The sequence below is a fragment of the Rhodnius prolixus genome, unplaced genomic scaffold, assembly GCF_049639745.1.
Source record: "Rhodnius prolixus isolate KJV_2025 unplaced genomic scaffold, Rpr scaffold_7, whole genome shotgun sequence".
Taxonomy (NCBI): Eukaryota; Metazoa; Arthropoda; class Insecta; order Hemiptera; family Reduviidae; genus Rhodnius; species Rhodnius prolixus.
The window spans coordinates 3,239,661-3,260,986 of record NW_027411582.1 but is presented as its reverse complement, the minus strand read 5'-3'; the positions used below and the strand labels follow the sequence as shown (position 1 = coordinate 3,260,986).

The 21,326-nt window shown below is 36.1% G+C and overlaps 2 protein-coding genes and 1 pseudogene across 3 annotated transcripts; 2 read left to right on the top strand and 1 right to left on the bottom strand.

The window, feature by feature from the left end:
* The first annotated feature begins 5,179 nt into the window (after positions 1-5,179).
* Positions 5,180-11,180, top strand: LOC141446727 (uncharacterized). The gene is made up of 5 exons (XM_074113443.1): positions 5,180-8,224; positions 8,305-8,447; positions 9,237-9,608; positions 10,428-10,724; positions 10,818-11,180. The coding sequence occupies exons 1-5, from the start codon at positions 8,108-8,110 to the stop codon at positions 11,041-11,043; spliced, it is 1,155 nt and encodes a 384-aa protein (XP_073969544.1). The 5' UTR covers positions 5,180-8,107; the 3' UTR covers positions 11,044-11,180.
* Positions 6,648-6,810, top strand: LOC141447655 (U4 spliceosomal RNA; annotated as a pseudogene).
* A 1,736-nt stretch (positions 11,181-12,916) lies between the features above and the next one.
* Positions 12,917-19,512, bottom strand: LOC141446729 (uncharacterized). Of its 2 annotated transcripts, none has more exons than XM_074113445.1 (4): positions 19,350-19,512; positions 19,084-19,253; positions 14,884-15,549; positions 12,917-14,544 (listed from the first exon to the last, which is right to left on the bottom strand). In XM_074113445.1, the coding sequence occupies exons 1-4, from the start codon at positions 19,359-19,361 to the stop codon at positions 14,490-14,492; spliced, it is 903 nt and encodes a 300-aa protein (XP_073969546.1). In that variant the 5' UTR covers positions 19,362-19,512; the 3' UTR covers positions 12,917-14,489. The 2 variants fall into 2 exon arrangements, with proteins under 2 accessions (XP_073969546.1, XP_073969548.1); XM_074113447.1 differs by having other exon boundaries at positions 12,917-13,012.
* Positions 19,513-21,326: the final 1,814 nt, after the last annotated feature.

Genomic DNA, 21,326 nt, shown 5'->3' with positions numbered 1-21,326 from the left:
TCTCAATATCTTCTCAACTAATGGATCTGTACTCAAGAAAACTATAGCATACTACTCAGTAAAACAGAGTGTGTAAGAGCACAAAATTTCATACGAATAATCTGTTGTTTACAGTGGGAATTATATGGGCCCAATTTCACAGCAAAACCATGACCCAAACAAATTTCAACTCTCAATATCTTCTCAACTAATGGATCTGTACTCAAGAAAACTATAGCATACTACTCAGTAAAACAGAGTGTGTAAAAGCACAAAATTTCATACGAATAAGCTGTTGTTTACTATGTGAGTTATAAGGGCCCCATTTCACAGCAAAACCATGACCCAAAAAAATTTCAACTCTCAATATCTTCTCAACTAATGGATCTGTACTCATGAAAACTATAGCATACTACTCAGTAAAACCGAGTGTGTAAGAGCACAAAATTTCATACGAATAATCTGTTGTTTACAGTGGGAATTATATGGGCCCAATTTCACAGCAAAACCATGACCCAAACCAATTTCAACTCTCAATACCTTCTCAACTAATGGATCTGTACTCAAGAAAACTATAGCATACTACTCAGTAAAACAGAGTGTGTAAAAGCACAAAATTTCATACGAATAAACTGTTGTTTACTATGTGAGTTATAAGGGCCCCATTTCACAGCAAAACCATGACCAAAAAAAATTTCAACTCTCAATATCTTCTCAACTAATGGATCTGTACTCATGAAAACTATAGCATACTACTCAGTAAAACAGAGTGTGTAAAAGCACAAAATTTCATACGAATAAACTGTTGTTTACTATGTGAGTTATAAGGGCCCCATTTCACAGCAAAACCATGACCCAAAAAAATTTCAACTCTCAATATCTTCTCAACTAATGGATCTGTACTCAAGAAAACTATAGCATACTACTCAGTAAAACAGAGTGTGTAAGAGCACAAAATTTCATACGAATAATCTGTTGTTTACAGTGGGAATTATATGGGCCCAATTTCACAGCAAAACCATGACCCAAAAAAATTTCAACTCTCAATATCTTCTCAACTAATGGATTTGTACTCATGAAAACTATAGCATACTACTCAGTAAAACCGAGTGTGTAAGAGCACAAAATTTCATACGAATAAACTGTTGTTTACTATGTGAGTTATAAGGGCCCCATTTCACAGCAAAACCATGACCCAAAAAAATTTCAACTCTCAATATCTTCTCAACTAATGGATCTGTACTCAAGAAAACTATAGCATACTACTCAGTAAAACAGAGTGTGTAAGAGCACAAAATTTCATACGAATAATCTGTTGTTTACAGTGGGAATTATATGGGCCCAATTTCACAGCAAAACCATGACCCAAACAAATTTCAACTCTCAATACCTTTTCAACTAATGGATCTGTACTCAAGAAAACTATAGCATACTACTCAGTAAAACAGAGTGTGTAAGTGCACAAAATTTCATACGAATAAACTGTTGTTTACTATGTGAGTTATAAGGGCCCCATTTCACAGCAAAACCATGACCCAAAAAAATTTCAACTCTCAATATCTTCTTAACTAATGGATTTGTACTCATGAAAACTATAGCATACTACTCAGTAAAACCGAGTGTGTAAGAGCACAAAATTTCATACGAATAAACTGTTGTTTACTATGTGCGTTATAAGGGCCCCATTTCACAGCAAAACCATGACCCAAAAAAATTTCAACTCTCAATATCTTCTCAACTAATGGATCTGTACTCAAGAAAACTATAGCATACTACTCAGTAAAACAGAGTGTGTAAGAGCACAAAATTTCATACGAATAATCTGTTGTTTACAGTGGGAATTATATGGGCCCAATTTCACAGCAAAACCATGACCCAAACAAATTTCAACTCTCAATATCTTCTCAACTAATGGATCTGTACTCAAGAAAACTATAGCATACTACTCAGTAAAACAGAGTGTGTAAAAGCACAAAATTTCATACGAATAAGCTGTTGTTTACTATGTGAGTTATAAGGGCCCCATTTCACAGCAAAACCATGACCCAAAAAAATTTCAACTCTCAATATCTTCTCAACTAATGGATCTGTACTCATGAAAACTATAGCATACTACTCAGTAAAACCGAGTGTGTAAGAGCACAAAATTTCATACGAATAATCTGTTGTTTACAGTGGGAATTATATGGGCCCAATTTCACAGCAAAACCATGACCCAAACCAATTTCAACTCTCAATACCTTCTCAACTAATGGATCTGTACTCAAGAAAACTATAGCATACTACTCAGTAAAACAGAGTGTGTAAAAGCACAAAATTTCATACGAATAAACTGTTGTTTACTATGTGAGTTATAAGGGCCCCATTTCACAGCAAAACCATGACCAAAAAAAATTTCAACTCTCAATATCTTTTCAACTAATGGATCTGTACTCATGAAAACTATAGCATACTACTCAGTAAAACCGAGTGTGTAAGAGCACAAAATTTCATACGAATAATCTGTTGTTTACAGTGGGAATTATATGGGCCCAATTTCACAGCAAAACCATGACCCAAACCAATTTCAACTCTCAATATCTTCTCAACTAATGGATTTGTACTCATGAAAACTATAGCATACTACTCAGTAAAACAGAGTGTGTAAAAGCACAAAATTTCATACGAATAAACTGTTGTTTACTATTTGAGTTATAAGGGCCCCATTTCACAGCAAAACCATGACCCAAACAAATTTCAACTCTCAATATCTTCTCAACTAATGGATCTGTACTCAAGAAAACTATAGCATACTACTCAGTAAAACAGAGTGTGTATGAGCACAAAATTTCATACGAATAATCTGTTGTTTACAGTGGGAATTATATGGGCCCAATTTCACAGCAAAACCATGACCCAAACAAATTTCAACTCTCAATATCTTCTCAACTAATGGATCTGTACTCAAGAAAACTATAGCATACTACTCAGTAAAACAGAGTGTGTAAAAGCACAAAATTTCATACGAATAAACTGTTGTTTACTATGTGAGTTATAAGGGCCCCATTTCACAGCAAAACCATGACCAAAAAAAATTTCAACTCTCAATATCTTTTCAACTAATGGATCTGTACTCATGAAAACTATAGCATACTACTCAGTAAAACCGAGTGTGTAAGAGCACAAAATTTCATACGAATAATCTGTTGTTTACAGTGGGAATTATATGGGCCCAATTTCACAGCAAAACCATGACCCAAACCAATTTCAACTCTCAATATCTTCTCAACTAATGGATTTGTACTCATGAAAACTATAGCATACTACTCAGTAAAACAGAGTGTGTAAAAGCACAAAATTTCATACGAATAAACTGTTGTTTACTATTTGAGTTATAAGGGCCCCATTTCACAGCAAAACCATGACCCAAACAAATTTCAACTCTCAATATCTTCTCAACTAATGGATCTGTACTCAAGAAAACTATAGCATACTACTCAGTAAAACAGAGTGTGTATGAGCACAAAATTTCATACGAATAATCTGTTGTTTACAGTGGGAATTATATGGGCCCAATTTCACAGCAAAACCATGACCCAAACAAATTTCAACTCTCAATATCTTCTCAACTAATGGATCTGTACTCAAGAAAACTATAGCATACTACTCAGTAAAACAGAGTGTGTATGAGCACAAAATTTCATACGAATAATCTGTTGTTTACAGTGGGAATTATATGGGCCCAATTTCACAGCAAAACCATGACCCAAACAAATTTCAACTCTCAATATCTTCTCAACTAATGGATCTGTACTCATGAAAACTATAGCATACTACTCAGTAAAACAGAGTGTGTAAGAGCACAAAATTTCATACGAATAAACTGTTGTTTACTATGTGAGTTATAAGGGCCCCATTTCACAGCAAAACCATGACCCAAAAAAATTTCAACTCTCAATATCTTCTCAACTAATGGATTTGTACTCATGAAAACTATAGCATACTACTCAGTAAAACCGAGTGTGTGAGAGCACAAAATTTCATACGAATAATCTGTTGTTTACAATGGGAATTATATGGGCCCACTTTCACAGCAAAACCATGACCCAAACAAATTTCAACTCTCAATACCTTCTCAACTAATGGATCTGTACTCAAGAAAACTATAGCATACTACTCAGTAAAACAGAGTGTGTAAGAGCACAAAATTTCATACGAATTTTCCCATCACTAAAAGCCTTCTACTGATGAGTGTGTGGCAAGTTATTAATAAACTAGACATACCGAACCCTTTCAATAATAACCTACCAGGTAAATCTTGGTAGAAAGCATTCCGGAACCGTAATCCTATCATTGCAAGAAGGATAAGCGAACTGTTTCTTGAGCCAAAGTAACCAATACTAGTTTGAACGTTTTGTATAGTGAAGTTCCTCGATAATTGAATGACGCAGATGCTCTAGAAGGTTTGAACGAAATTAAAACTCTCCGGTAGGATAGTTGTATAAGGGTTGATCGTCAATAACTGCATGAAAAAGCGTAATGTTGAAAAATATTACATTATTTAGGCGGGCCAATTTAAAAACCGATTGTTATTAATTATGAATAAGACTGATTTTTTTGTTAAAAATCTAAGTGGAACAGTGATTTAGGTATTTTGAATTTTTTAGGTCGTTTCAGGAATATACTTGTGGTCAATCACTAGTCCCACCCCATGTCAAACACTGGTACCACCGAAAATTCGGTATGTCAATCACCGATCATTGAAATACTTTAAAACAAGTAATAATTTTTGGTTGACATAAAAATCGAATTTACTGAATACAAAATACAATCTAAAGGAGCGGCACAATTGTACCAACCAACACCTGGAGCCAAAATAACGGAAGATATTCTAAACGAAACTCGAATTTTTTTTTAAGCTCTAAATTACCGGTCCCTTCACCCTATTTGTTTTGTGTGAGTGCTTTTTTAAACTCATTTTTGAAAAAAATAAGCATACGCTTAAAAAAAACCCTTTAGGCTGTTGTTTATTTTAAACTTCTCTGTCATAAACCTATTTATTTCAAACATTATTCTGAACAAAATTATTATTTAACAGTTCTGAGATCTGAGTATATCTATACCGATTTAAATCTTTAGATCTTTTAAAACGATTCCTCTTTTTTTTTGTGATGGTGCGGATTTCAGCCTCGTCAAATTCGATGATAGGTGGGGGTAGCATGGTGCTGATGGGTATGGCTTACAACTTCGTTGAACTCGATGATTACCCGGTCAGATTTGGAGGTGTTTGGATCTGGCACAATTTATGTGCGCCAGAACCGCCATTTTCTTTCTAATGATTCTACCCTATTTAGGAACCAAGTCTAAGACTCCTTCTAACGGCCTCAAACACATGTATTCCCGGTGAATGCCGGGAAATTTGACAAGATCTTAGTATTACTAAAAATGCATTTCCTCATAATTTCGTAAATTTTGATTACTTAATTTGAGAAACAATAACAACAACAACAACAAGTGAACTAATTAAAAGTGTGGAAAATAAATAAAATGTGCGCAAAAGATAAAAGAAAGAAAATGGAAAGATTTTCCGAATTAGAGAGGAGGATGATGTAATGTAACATATTGTTTTTCTTTGTTAGTATCATCTAATCTGATTGGTAACTAACCATATTGTGCCTGAATAGTCCAGTAACTTTAGATCGAAGATAATTTACAAAGAAAATAGTGAATTTCTTAATTTAAAGTTAATTTGATCAAAATTTAAATTAACTCAACATCCGCACTCACAATTACTTTACAGTTTTTGCCAATCTTGAATTTCGTAACACCGTCTAGACCAGGCATGTGCAACGTACGGGGCTCGAGGGCCGAATCTGGCCACGTGCAGTGATTTTACACGGACCGCCACGTCTTTACCAAACATCATCATCGAATCTGGCCCTGCTAACCCTACGAAAATGTCCGGTAAAGATCATTTTAATATAAGAAATAGGTTTTTAATAGGAAATAGGTAGATAGGTTAGATTAGATTAGACTAGGGAGGCCTCAAGGCCGACGCTACCAGCGACCCCTTTGCATCTATTGTGGCTCCCCTCACTTTAAAGCTCACCCTCCACACCCCTCCTTTTGATCAGACTCTTAATTCTGGAGAGCAACTTCTGGGGTAAAGCTGCTCAGGCCTTGGTTTTTTCCTCCCAGAGAAGTAACATCCTTCAACACAACACGTTCAGTGCCGTTTCCTCCTCTTCCAGACAGAACCTACAAAGGCTTAACATCTGCCAGGCCCTGTGTTTTCTGAGGCTGCAGTGGCCCAGTTAATAGGCCTACAATTATCTTTAAAGCCCCACGCGGCCTTGGCGGATTAATTCTGCAGTCAGCCTAGGAAATAGGTAGATATATAGTACAATTATACAAACAAGTTAAACAAAATTTGGTTCTTATCGTTTTTATTTGTTTATATTAATTAAAAGCTCCACCCCTTGCCACGACCACAGGAAACTACACTCCAATAGTAGTGCAATTAGTAAGTACATTGATTTGTCGATTTGCAAATGTTTTCGCTAGACCTTATACAGGGTGTACACGGAGGAGAGAGAGATCGATACTTCGGGAGGAGTTTCAGCAGCTCAAATGCAACAAAAAATATTCTATTCACTTTGGCCCGATTCTCAATAGAGTCCAAGATATTTAACCTTGCGCAATGGCAATATCGCAATACCAATGAAGGCCTCCTGAGGTGCGATTATTGCTAGTTGAAAACTTTTACCAATACCCCTCCATGAAGCCTTGAAACAAGACCTGCGAAGCTAACATGTATTGTTGGTTTAGTGGGTTCGATTCCCTATCTCTAGGCCACGGATTTTATTTAATATTTAATAAAATAAATTTACAGTAAAGTATGTTAGGCGGTTATAGGCTAGACCCGCAATGCTAAGATGTATTGTTGGTTTAGTGGGTTCGATTCCCTATCTCTAAGTCTTGGATTTTATTTAATGGTTAATATGAGAAATTTACAGTAAAGTATGTTAGGCGGTTATAGGCTAGACCCGCAATGCTAAGATGTATTGTTGGTTTAGTGGGTTCGATTCCCACGGTCTAGGCCTTGGATTTTATTTAATGGTTAATATGAGAAATTTACAGTAAAGTATGTTAGGCGGTTATAGGCTAGACCCGCAATGCTAAGATGTATTGTTGGTTTAGTGGGTTCGATTCCCACGGTCTAGGCCTTGGATTTTATTTAATGGTTAATATGAGATATTTATAGTAAAGTACGTTTGCTAGTCGCCTCCGTTCACGGCACCTAATTCGGCAGTTGGACGTTAAGCCCCGCCTGAAAAAAATAGGCGATTACTTTATTTAACATTTTTAACTTTTCCGTCGATATTCGCCTTATTCACCCATAAAAACGGCCATAACTTTTCTATCCTTTATCCTACAACAAATCTGCTTATTCCAACCGAAAGAGCATTAAATTTCCCCCAATAAATCTGCTTAACCCAAACCCTCAAAACGTTTCTTTTATAATCAATGAAATTTTTACTTTAATGTCTAAAAAAATTGGTTCTCGATGATTTCTGTTAAAAGTTTTAACTGGTTATTTTTTCAATGATTAATGAATCAAGGAGTCACCCTAATTTCAGGAAAAGTTGCGCGCATTTATTGAGCTTCAAGACTATGGATTTTTTTGGTTTTGTTTTTAATAAAGCCCTACTCCGAACAGAGAGGTTTTTATGGTGGAAAACGCGAATATCGGCCGTGACTCATGTTGGGCACCTAAATCACACATCTAACTTGGACATTTTTCACGATTTTTCCGCTATTCTATTTATGTCTACCATAAAAACCCATACGCATAAATTAAATCGTGAAAAAGAAAACACTTTTACGTACGTAAAGCATTACCCAAACTTTTATCTACGTAAGATCAATGTAAACGACCAAAAGAATATAGCAAGATTTCTTTCGTAAGTCCATTCTGAACATTCTGAATTTAGAAAAACCATCCAAAATTAGGGAATTAAAGTAGATAACCGAAGTCCACAGTACGTAGCACTTACAATATGTAGGCCATTCCGGAAGTTCCTGCACAAAGCAAAAGAGGATATTATCAAATAAACGCAACCGAGCAAATCCGTTATGTCAAGCCTTTATGGGTAATAATACAACTGCCGTATATAAATACGTAACATCTTTACAACATGACAACCATTTAGTGACGATCTGGCCAACAGTTAGGTTTAAGTGTTATTTTGGCATGTTCTATTGGGTGAGTTTTCTTTTTTAAAATAAGATTTTCTTTAAAAAAAAATCTATATTTCTAATAGATATAAATTTTTTTTTTTTTAGGCTTTAATGTTGGCCTTTTTAGGCGTGAGTAATGCCCAATATTGGCATTATGGAATCCAAGACACGCCTGAAGTAGCTGCCGCTAAAGCTGAACATTTTGCAGCTGTAGAAAGAGCTAAATTAGCTACATCATCAAGTCCAGTGTCAGTGTTATTTATCATGTTTTACAACAATTAGTTGCTACGGTTTCCAAGGGGAATCCTAATAAGGGCCCTTTTATTTGGGCGCGAGGTTAGCGTACTACCTCTAACGTACCATTTCAATGAACAAATACACTTAGTACCAATTAAATCTAACCCAAAATTAGATTTTTAACCAGAATTTTAAGATTGATGAGAACTGTCTGGTTGCAACTGCCATTTCAATTAGATTGTTGCGGGTTTTAATTTTTTGGCAGGTAGTGTGTGCCATTGGCAATTTGGTTCTAATTAGATGTCTGATTAGGGCGCCATTGTTGGACCTGACAATCAACGTTTGGTCAAAATGGGCCGACCGGAAAAGCCTCTTTTCCCCGTTTTTTAAAAAGATTTTCTTTCATTATTTATTGCCAATTAAGTTCTATAACTTATATTTCCGCGCGTGGAAATATGATTGAATTTTCCTCTTCGGTACCATTTCAGATTAATGGACAAAACACCTAAGAAATATTGACGGTTGAATACACAATAAAAATTCCTAATTTCAGGTAATCAAGCTGTTTGGAAGGTCCAATGATTTTTAGTAGTTCTTAGCGATTTTGACGGAAATGGTATCTTTAAACTGCACCGGAAGTCGTGTGCAATCATACCAGATTTCTATAGCTTCATTTTTTGCATGCAACTGTTTGTGCACACATGTGCATTTTGTGGCATTATCCAGCCAAATGAAGTATTACTTCTTAACTTGAAGTTTTTTTTTTTTTAAACCAAAATCTTTTACCAAATCCATTACAGACATAACGGACCTTACAGAAGAGCCTGGACAAACGATATGTACAATCTGCCCACCAAATACCATGGACCTGTAGCTCTGCCGCCCGGCTATAACCAACACGGAGCTCCACTGCCCGTACACGATACACCGGAAGTAGCCGCTGAAAAGGCGAAACATTTCGCTCTGGTTGCTAGATCAATGCTCCATCATCAGCATCACAGCCATGGATTCTATGATAGAGAAGATGATGGTGAATATCATGCAGAAGATGATGATGGCGTTCTCTCTTATCATGGAAATTATGATCATACTCCGGGAATGTACAGAGGAAAACGGTCTGCTGAACTTGGTTTCGAAGATGGTGGATTTGGAGGAGTCAACCATTTTCAGCAGTAATTATTTTACTTTTTTTGTTTTGTTTTGGAAACACTTATTTATAAACAATATTATGTTATCATTAAGAGGGTAGCCTTCGAAGTGGGCCTTTCTATCATAAGACTAGCGTCAGTGACACCGTTTCCTTCAAATAAGACTTTTGGGGACTCTCAGAATCTGGGAGCAGTTCTTTCTTTTCAGAACGAGAAACTGGTTGCGAGGGTATCCACACCTGGTGCCCATCACAACCACCATATACAATGAATTCCCTATTTTATTTCATGGATAGGTCATTCTGTGCGACTCTCAACTACAAGGAAGTCAAGGATATTAGCAATTCCGGTTGAAGGACAAGTTTTCGTATTAGCCCACCTTGTGAGGGTTAGAATAGAGTGAAGTTATCCCTTGCCCGTCTTAAGAGACGAACAGGCGACTACAATAGGACCTCCGTATTAAGTAAGTGTTAAGTACCTCTTGAACTATAGCTGAGCGGTTAGCATACTGGATTCCCAAGCGGAGATCATTTTGCTAGCCCTTAAACTTTCAGCTCCCAAGTTCAGTGATGGGTAGTGTTGAATATAACGAGAGAATATTGTCCAAAGGCTGGCAGTGCACTGAATAAAACCATAGGCGCCAATGATCCTTATATGTTGACGCATCTTAGATTACAAAAACAAAAAGCCAAAGGAAGTTTACCCACAGGAAACTCTTGGCTTCCCTCACTTGACGTCACGTTCGTCTAAGCACTTTGCGGCTTCACTAAGTCTCAGATTCTCAAGCCGTGCATTCCAATCACCTAAATAGTTCTTCCATTAAACATTTTTCTGATCTTGCAGGCCATTATTCTTCCCTCACGGCTTCAACCAATACCATGGTCCGATAGCCTTGCCACCCGGCTATGACAAACATGGAGCACCACTTCCTGTACAGGACACACCGGAAGTAGCCGCTGAAAAGGCTAAACATTTAGCAATAGTGGCCAAAGAACGTGCATGGTATGATGATCATAGTTTAGGCGATGATGGACATTTTGATGGAGGCAATTTCGGCGATAATGGAGGCCATGGAGCGGAAGGGATATCAAGTCTGCACGGAAGCTTTGACAATGATGCAGTTTATGGAGGATTTTCTGGGTTGGTTTTATTTATTCATTACCATAGGTCTTTTTTTTTATCGATTTGTTTGTTCTGTCTTAAGAAATAATTTAAATCTTGGAAAACTTCCAGGCTACAAACTGACTGGAAACCAACATTTGGTCCTTATGGTGACGACTTTAAATACAACGGACCAATTGCTGTGTCACCCGGCTACGACAAACATGGAGCACCGCTTCCTGTTCAGGACACACCGCAAGTGAACGCTGCAAAAGCCCAACATTTTGCCTCTTACGCTAAAATTGCATCTGACCATCAGCTGGACACAAAAAATAATCTATTTTATTCTCATTTTTAAAATAATCGATTTCTAATATTAATTTATGTAATTAATGCCATTAATTTATATTTTACATTAGATATATTTTTTGTAGTTGATTTTGTAATGTAATTTTTATATAAATTTTGTTGATAAATCTATCATTTTTTTCCCCCCTCACATTTTATTGGAAGTTTGCAAATTACATGTGTGACATGAAAACCAATCGCGTTAACACAGAAACCGGAAGCGAGATTAATGGATTGATTGCAGTACTTATCCAGTGATTGAACAGGTTTATCTTGAAAGACGTTCTAAACTCTCTGCAACGAACAAAAAAAAAAAAACTGCAGGTATCAATTGTTTTTATAGACATTTTTACTGGAATTATGGGATATTACCAAGAGCTCTAATTGTCAAAGGATTCATTCACTGTAATCCGAGGACTAGTGAATGCTCTAACGGGTTTATCTTGACGTCTTAAAAGAAGATTCCTGGGCAAAATTGTCGCTTCAGCCTTCTTGGTGGATTATCTGGAATGATATTTGCAGGAAGGATGGTACGATTAAGGAATGAGGGTGACCTTTTGTGTGTGGGAATTAAACCCGGGAACAAATGGTACTTTGGCTAGATCGCGTATAAGAATGATTTTGTGGTCTTTAAGACAGGGAGCATTCTCTGGATCTCGGATTAGAGGGAATGAGTCCTTTTACAATTAGAGCTCTTGGTAGTATCCCATAATTCCAGCCTGTAAGTTCCAGATTTGTCTATCAACCAATAGATACCTGCAGTTCTTTGTTCCTTGCAGAGAGCGTGGTAATTCTTTCAAGAAGTCTTGACAGAAGAAATTTACAGCAGCAGAAGATCATTAAATCTATATTATATTTTACAATTAAACCTAAATGATTTCCTGCCTCCAAAAACAAACACTGCCATTTCCGTTAAGCTGTACTTTCTTCAGCCACAAATCTAAAGTCCTAAAGCCCCTTGCTAGGGCAACTGACTTACCTGGGCCTACATCCTAAACCTAAAGAGTCTAAACTAGACTAAACTAGTTTAAACCAGATTAAACTAGCATAAACTAGACTTAACTAAACTAAACTAGACTAAAGTAGACTAAACTAGTCTAAACTAGACTTAACTATTCTAAAATAGGCTAAACTAGACTAAACTAGTCTACACTAGACTACACTAGTCTAAACCAGACTAAACTAGTCTAAACTAGACTAAAATAGTTTAAACTAGACTAAACAAGACTAAACTAGTCTAAACTAGAATATCTCTACTAAATTTCTTTAAAGCCTCCAAATGTTAGGAATTGCCTTCAAATATGACCCACAAACATTACTGTACCAGTTCTAAAAAATGTAACAAAAGAAAAACCTACCTGATAAATTTGGTTGCAAAATGGTTTTGTTAATTTTTTCCCCTCCAATTTTTTGTTTGTATTTATTTTGTTAAAATAAATTTTACATAAAATAATAAATTATATCAAGGTCTTCTCCCTTGGTAAAAATAAATTGGGCGGGGCCCCTATTGCAGAGCTTCCATAATAATAATAATAAAAGAAATTAAATATCAGAAATAGAAAAAGTCGGCCATTATACCACCAGACTAAAACCGCAATGACAGCTCACCAACTGAACGAGCGCATAAGTCCTTGAAACTTTTGTAAGATTTTGCCACCACTTTGCGCCTATCTTTGGGGGCTTCTGATTTGGAACAAAGAACATATTGCTTTTGTTCTGTTTTTTTTTTTTTTTTTTGTTCAAGTAATGGCCGACAAAAGTTCAATTTTATTTAACAGCTTTACTAATAGCTTTACATGTATTTCTATATATTTCAAATGGATTTTAATTCTTCATAGATCTTGAGATTCACTGTCTTGGTTTCGGTTTCCGTCTTCTCGGGGCAGTAGGCTGGCTAAGGCGGTAATGAGATAGCGGTACATGAAGAAGTCGACTGCTAGTTTGGTCATGTGAGTGTGAATGGCCTTGAATGTCCAGTTCTCCGGATATTTAAAAGAAAAATACTTATTTCAGAAAGGAATCAAAATATAAGCTATAGGCTACTCCAGGAATGTCTCTATCAAAATGGGGGAAATAGAAGGATACTAGGAGTGAATAATTTAAAATTCTGAATTCTCTTAGATTTGTTGTATCCCCTAGGATATTTAAAAAATAAAAAAATTCTGGTGTTTTCTTAAGGGACTCAATTGCACCGTACGACGCATAGTCATGCCCACGTAGATTATGTTCAGCACAGAAGAAATCATCGTTCTTGGTTGAAAGCGAATGGCTGAGAATTACTTCAGCGTGGAAAAACTATTGCCTAACCTAACCTAACCTAACCTTAACCCTAACCCAACCTAACCTAACCTAACCCTAACCCAACCTAACCTAACCCTAACCTAACCTAACCTAACCTAACCTAACCTAACCTAACCTAACCTAACCTAACCTAACCCAACCTAACCTAACCCAACCTAACCTAACCTAACCTAATCCAGATCCCTGTCTTAGATAAAGGATTATTGTTGCTCTAAGTTGTTGGCTAAATCAGGATATGTTCAGAAATTAAAAAGAAAAATAATCTGTAAATTAATTCTGAACTCTGAACCGGAAAAAATTAAATTAAATTAAAGGACGATATCTTACACACGAGATACAATACGCTTGGGAATGTGGAAGTTGATACAGTAAATGTCAGGGCTAAAAATACAGTAATGTAATTAATTATGTATTCGTGGCCAACTGAATTACAAAATGTATTAATAATAATAATAAAAAATTATTATTAGAATTTTTTTGGCTTTAAAATACAAATGATTTTTAATTATTATTTCCGCTTGATAAAGGAAATATTGAGATCGTGCCAAGTTTTCACCATTTAAATATAAAGCCGACTATAAACTAGCGATTAGAATCGCTGAACCGGAAATACCGGTATATAATCTATTATCCTTTTTATGATTTAAAATGTTCATATTATGATTTATAAGAAATTGCATTTTGTTCGTAATTTTCGGAGAGTTTCCTTTGATTTTCCTAAAAGTTACCATTTTTCACTTTTTGGTGATTATGTCGTATACTTCCTTTTCCTTTTTCGTACATCCATGATACCTTTCTTCAATAATCGAGGACTTCCTGAGGCAAGAGTTTCAACTTCCTCTTGCTGCTAATAGAAACAAATTTCGATTTGTATGATCGATGTATATTTGAGACTATATTTTGACCGGAACTACATGTTTGGTAATATTTTCCATTATTTATTTTGCATAAGTAAACACACAAAAAATGTAAAAATATTTAAATTTAGCATTTGTTTCTACCTACTATCGTTTCTTTCGCTGAGGATTTGATTGGATCCTGTCCACCGGAAATGCGACATTACTGGATGGATTTTGGTTTTGTTTTATCTTTTCACTATTTTTGTTAAATTCCTGTTACACCTAGAAATCGATCTGTAGCTTGAAGTTGACGTCATCATGGTCCATACGCTTTCTGCCTTTTGGAGTCCCTAACAGTAAATCTTCTGCAGCTGCAGAACCACGAATTTATGTGCTTCATATCTTTATTTTAAGTTTTTCAAAAATTTAGTAGCTTAATAAGGAAATGAGTAATTGCAATAGGGGAAGTTATGTATTTGACGTCAGGGAATGTTGTGAATTGCGTCGAAGATGCTGAAATTGTAGGTGTACAATGTGGATTTGAGACTTCATTTATTTTAACTTTATATTTATGATTTTGCTATACATTACTTAATTAAAGAAAGACAGTCTTAGAGCGTAATAGTAGGGATAATAAAGGGAAATGATGCTGAGGAGGTATTCTTTTAGTTCGGATCTCACTTCCTTCCAAAAAAAAAAAGTAGACCTACCAATAATGTGCAGCATAAAAAGCGGGTGCAGTCAAAACGTGGTGTGCACTTGGCACAACAGCGTGTGCAGTGTATGCAATTGGTGTGGCAGCCACCAAGGAACGTCTTCTACGACCATGAAGCTGAGCATGGGCGGCCAGATGTGCAGCCTTAGCAGCGGCTACTTCCGGTGTATCAGCTGGCAAGCCTTGTTGTTGTTGTTGTTGAGCGGCTGGATTCCATTGTTGAGCGTTCCATTGTTGTTGTTGTTGGGGAACAGCAGCGTTGTTCCATTGTGGTTGTTGTGGAGCAGCATTCCATTGGTTTTGTGGAGCAGCATTCCATTGGTTTTGTGCAGCAGCTGGATTCCATTGTGGTTGTTGTGGAGCAGCGTTCCATTGTGGTTGTTGTGGAGCAGCGTTCCATTGGTTTTGTGCGGCAGCTGGATTCCATTGTGGTTGTTGTTGTTGTTGTTGTCCAGCAGCGTTCCATTGATAGTTATTTGGTGCTCCATATCCGCCAACTAAATTGAAATGTCTTGCCCTTTCAGCGGCCACCTCAGCTGTATCTTGGACTGGAAGTGGTGCTCCATTTTGGTCGAAACCTGGTGGTAAGGCTAATGGTCCTTGATACCTAGACTGTGCTTGTTGTTGTGGGGCGTTCCACTGGTTCTGTGGTTGTCCCCATCTGAAGAGGGCAAACAAATATTTTAAACATCTTTTATTTTTGCAGTAAGTTGATTCGAGCCTCAGAAACTGTAGCCTAGAACATAGCAAATCTCCGAAGAACTTCGTAGTTCCAACCAATCCCTCAATCAATCAATTATTAGCTCAAATCTTATACGGATTTATTACTTAATTTTTGTTTAGACAGAACCATGGACAGAAGTAAACTAAATCTCCAGCGATCGTAGCGTCTCTGCTGGTATCCCAGCCTAACTTCTCAAACAACACTCACCCAATGATTCCTTGTGAAGAGAAAGTTGATTTTTTTTTCTAAGGAAAAAAAAATCTAACGGCCATCAGCTGGATTCGAACCCATGATCTTTGCATGGAAATTCAGGGCGGTAACCATCGAGCTAATCGTTTCCATGGTGATTTATTATTGTAACTATTAACGTTTGCTTTTTTCCGATACACTTTAATACACAGGGTGATCCATTTAAAACGCACCAATCGCTAATAACTTTTTAGGAAAGCGGAATTTCGAAAAACCCACAAAGTAAACTATATGTTTTTTTGGGTTTAGTTTTAAAATTTTCCACCCCCGATGCTGTATCTTCATTTTTGACGGAGTTCTTGAATAAGAACTTTAAGAGACTTGAATAATGGGTGCATTAAAATGAGGTGATGGTTGCTTTTATTTGATGATAAAACAAATTTATCCCTGATTCACCCACAACCATTACATTGCACTACAACTTTTAAAATCTTCAATTATTATTATTTTTTTTCTTTGCGTCACCAATAACAATTTTTCCGCAGTCAGAGGACCTCCCCAAAACTGGTGTATTTCTGGTGGAAAATTAATATTGAAAAACCGTTTTCGAATCAGATAAAATTGTAACTTTGATCTTAAATATCTCGACAAATATTAAGGGATATCGAAACGGGATTAACGTCATTTTCCACAGTTTTTTATGTAGTTTTCATACTCCGCCAAAAATAAAGATACAGCATCGAGGGTGGAAAATTTGAAAACTAAACCCAAAAAAACATATAGTTTACTTTGTGGGTTTTTCGAAATTCCGCTTTCCTAAAAAGTTATTAGCGATTGGTGCGTTTTATTGGATCATCATCCTGTATAAGTAATTCTCAGTAGCATTAATAAGATCAGCCTTTAAAATAGCCTAAGTTTTTAGTATCAGAGAAAAAATCCAAGATTCGAGTCCCAAATCCAGATTGTTGCCCCTAAGTTCCACATAAATCTGGACACGTTCATAGATCGCAGAGTGGTCTGTAAGGAGAGACCGGAAGCCGACATTGTTTCTGAGAAGGCTTTCACGCTACCATACTTTCAGATGTTGAAGCACATAATTAAAATTCACTACGTCATTTTTGGATAGATCATCTGTTTTGAGCATTCAGCTTGAATTGATCATGCTCCTATTTTAGCATTACAAAATAAAAATAAAAATAAAATAAAAGGAAAAAAAGGAGCGTATTTTGTAAAATTTAATTGGCTCCTTCCTCGGAAACGACCTTCACTCCAGAAAGAGCAATGCCAAGGTCATCGTTGCTGTGACGGCTGGGAGGGGAGATACGACAATTTTCGCCAACTTTGGTGTTGGGCCACATTAAGACTAATTCTTACAGGTTTTTTTAAACCTTTTTCCGGAACATTTTCTGTGTCTTTTTTTTTTTTTTTATAGGTTTGGTTATGAGCCTTGAACACGAGAGTAAGGTCTTCTTGCCCGATAACTTGTAAGTTGAAATGAATTTTGTCTGAGTATTGTGGTTTTCAGCTTCAAAAGAAGAAGATTACTTCTTTCAGCTGCTATACCAAGAAAAGAACTAAATTTTCAGCAGTTTCTCTGATGACTTTATCAGCCATCAAAGCCCATTTTTGAGTAGTCTTAAGTTAAAGTCAGCATGATGTTTTCTGTGGCTTAAAAAATAAAGTTTAGCATTCAGTTATAAAATTAAATCAGTCCTAAAAATGTGTGTTTTAGGAACAGCGATTCTCGAAAAATTACAAGATCAAATTTAATACTTCTTTTGACGACTAACTTTAAGACCCAAATTGACGCCATTAACACAACGGAAACTGGCTGACCGGAAGCCCCCCTTATTGTTGAAACGATTTTCCTTTCATTTCTCCAGCTGCTACGAGTTTTGGGGATACCCCAAATTTTAGATCAATCTTATTTTATGTTTACACAAAAAATTTTCTAGGATAATTGTTAAAAGTTTAGGAGGATTCTTAGGTGGGTGAGTGAAGTAGTGAACCTAAATAATAATGATGCTTTGTGGGTGGGGAGGGATTCCCACGCAGGGATTTCTAGATTTCAGTACAGTTTACGCTTAGAGGTTTTCCCTTGCTGCAAGCCTCTTTCACTGATGATGACAGTATTACGTTTAGCGGGGAATCATTGAACTAAAGCCATCTGTGAACTCTGCTTCTTCTCACTTTGACTGTAGCAAGTTGTAGTCGATACCAATAAAAATTTTTAAAGGACACCATAAAAAAGCTAATCCCAATCCACAGTTGTAATAGGGATGAAAAGTGGAAGTCGCTCTTTTGGGGTACATAATCTACTTCTCAGGATTGAAGCAAGCTATGACTCGGCTAAGTTCCGAGAAGTGCTTCAGCTTGATCCGAAAGATAGGCTACAGATGCTGGCAGGAGATAAGAAGAAATATAAAGATATGTCCTGCTTATATGTATTGTGGTACTGGGTTTGATTCCCTATCTCTAAGTCTTAGATTTTATTTAATGGTTAATATGAGAAATTTATAGTAAAGTATGTTAGGTGGTTATAGGCTAGACCCGCAAAGCTAAGATGTATTGTTGGTTTAGTGGGTTCGATTCCCTATCTCTAAGTCTTGGATTTTATTTAATGGTTAATATGAGAAATTTATAGTGAAGTATGTTAGGCGGTTATAGGCTAGACCCGCAATGCTAAGATGTATTGTTGGTTTAATGGATTCGATTCCCTATCTCTAAGTCTTGGATTTTATTTAATGGTTAATATGAGAAATTTATATTAAAGTATGTTAGGCGGTTATAGGCTAGACCCGCAATGCTAAGATGTATTGTTGGTTTAGTGGGTTCGATTCCCTGGTCTTAGGCCTTGGATTTTATTTAATGTTTAATATGAGAAATTTATAGTAAAGTATGCTTGCTGTCGCCTCCGTCCACGACACCTAATTTGGTAGTTGGATGTAAAGCCCGCCTATAAAAATAGGCAAATTACTAAAGATATGTCCTTAGAAAAAGAAGCAGTAAAAATTTAGCATCAACTTTAATTCCATGCTAAATAACCATTGTAGATAGGGAAGTAGAACCTGTATAATGTACAGAAATGGCACGTTAGGAAGCCTATCACCACCGCATTCCCCTCTTTAATTCCCCTCCCCCAAAAATAACTTAAACATGAATTTGGTCAAGTGATTTTTTTTTACCAGAAACTAAACTCAATACTTCCTTCCTCTTACTAGAAAAGTGGAAGCGGAAGTTAAAAAAAAAAAAAAAAAAACTAACTAAAAGCTAAAAACTTACTGAGCTTGCTGTTGTGATTGTGGTTGAACTCTGGCCAATGCAGCAAAATGTGCAGCTTTAGCAGCCGCCACTTCCGGTGTGTCTTGCACAGGAGCAGCAGGTCCTACCGCCCAATTTGGGTTGTTCCAATGTTGTGCGCTAGCTACGCTCAGTACAGCAAATATTGCTAACTGTTTTTTGATTAAAGCAAAACAAATATTATCAATATGGCATTTGTTAAAAGAAAACCAAAAAAGTTGTAATATTGTATAACACGTTACACTTACCATAACCTTCATGTTTAATAGGTTTTTTTGTTTATTTTTCAACTTTTAAGGGCGGTACTGACCAAAGATTCTGGATACTAAACACTGTTTTGGAGGGCTACTCAACCTTTACAAGCCCAGTACTAAGTATCTTGTGGACATATCCCTGGACAAATCCCAGTATTTATATATATGTAGCTATGCGTGTAAAGAATTGGAACGGGCGTAGCTGGAGTGACCGTGAACTGAACTTCCATGCTATTGGATCTATCTGGCCCCCACCACAAAGCGCCAAAATAAAAAATAAAAAATAAAAAATTGAAAAAAGTAAAATATAAGTTTCATAAACTAACCAAAACATTACGTTATACAAAAATTAGAGAAATAAAAATTAATAGAGATGAATACAAAATTATCTAATCGATGATTATTTTGATCAAGGTTGAAATGTCGATGTACGTACAAAAAGATCAAGTCATACCTCAGCTTCATCAGCCAAGATCTACGAAAGGTCACAGAAATAATTAGATAAATGCTGCACAGATTACAGGAAGACGTGTTTTCTTTTTTATAAACAAAATACGATTAACTCATCTTTTCATCTGGAAAAACAAAAAAAATTATTATTAATATTAATTTTTAATTACAAAATGCGTGAATAAAACTTTTAATTACTGTAATTAAATAGATGTGTTAATATTTCTCCCTAATAATTATTACTAATTTAAACCAAAAAAAAAGGCGTTTTGTAGTATAAAGAACACGAAAACGCGTTAAAAAAAAAAAATTGGTCAATGAGTGGGGGTGTACGACGTAATGGAAAATGGAAAAATCTCAAGACACTTTTCACGCAGATGTGATGCTGGGAGATGATTTTATTTTATGCGTCGAAGCAGAGGGAGTCCAATTTCAGTTTGATGTAGAGAATTTGGCTTTTTTTTTTTTGCAAGAGTAGCGTGAGACGGTCTTTACTTCAAACCGATTGAACTAGCCGCTGATGGTGGATGAATGTCTGAAAAAAAAACAAAAAATACGAAAGATAACTTTTCAACGATACAAAATCAAGCACTACGAATCCTAACCACAATTTTCAACGTCAACAAAGGAGCTTTGTTGGTAAACATTGTCTTCTTTTACAGTAAAGTGATTTGAACGCGTGAAATACAGTAAGGAATACAAGAGGTTTCACTGCTGAGGTCGAATTATGGGGTCTTGCAAATGACCAACTTATCGACTGGAAGTAGTGGCTTGATACTTAAAAAATTATGTGCATAGTAAATAAACACTTAGCCGCTGAATACTTCAATTCGGCTCTTATCTTAGACTGTGTTCGCTTAGTCGAACTGGAGCACTGATCGGCACTTGCCCGTCCATCTTCTTCTCTGAGAAGGTGACTAAATTCAGAGAGTTGTCTTCGTTTCTGGTCAAAAAAAAACTTACTGCCTCTCCTAAAAATCTTCTAATGCATTGGATAGTACCGTTCCTGCACTACATCGTCGGGAGGTGTTGGATTAGCGCAGTGATTCCTTCCAGGATTTGATGCCATAACTCTGGTCAATCAATTCCAGAAAAAAACTGGAGACAAAAGAAAAAGGTAACCCTTGCAGGTAAGAATGGTTTCCACTGACTACCATCAGTGTAGTCAATTCTTTTCACAGTTAGTTCAGGAGCTTTACCTGGAAGGGAGTGGCCCTACAGCGCTTCAATGATTAATGAAATTTCAATAGTTATTTTTATTTTGCTATTTTCCAAAATTCCAGGATGATTTAAATTAATTTCTCAAAAACAAATCAAATTGCCAAAATATTATGGAATTTGTTGGTTAACATCAAGGCAATGAAAGTTTAGTAGATTTTAGTTTAGCAAAAATAGCAATTGACAATAATATTTTTGTAAATTCCATTTATGTAGTTTAATTTAAGAAATTCTCATATTTGTTGATGATCTTAAGCTTTACACTCATGAGAGTCTAGCTGAATTTAAAATTTTTAAATTTCT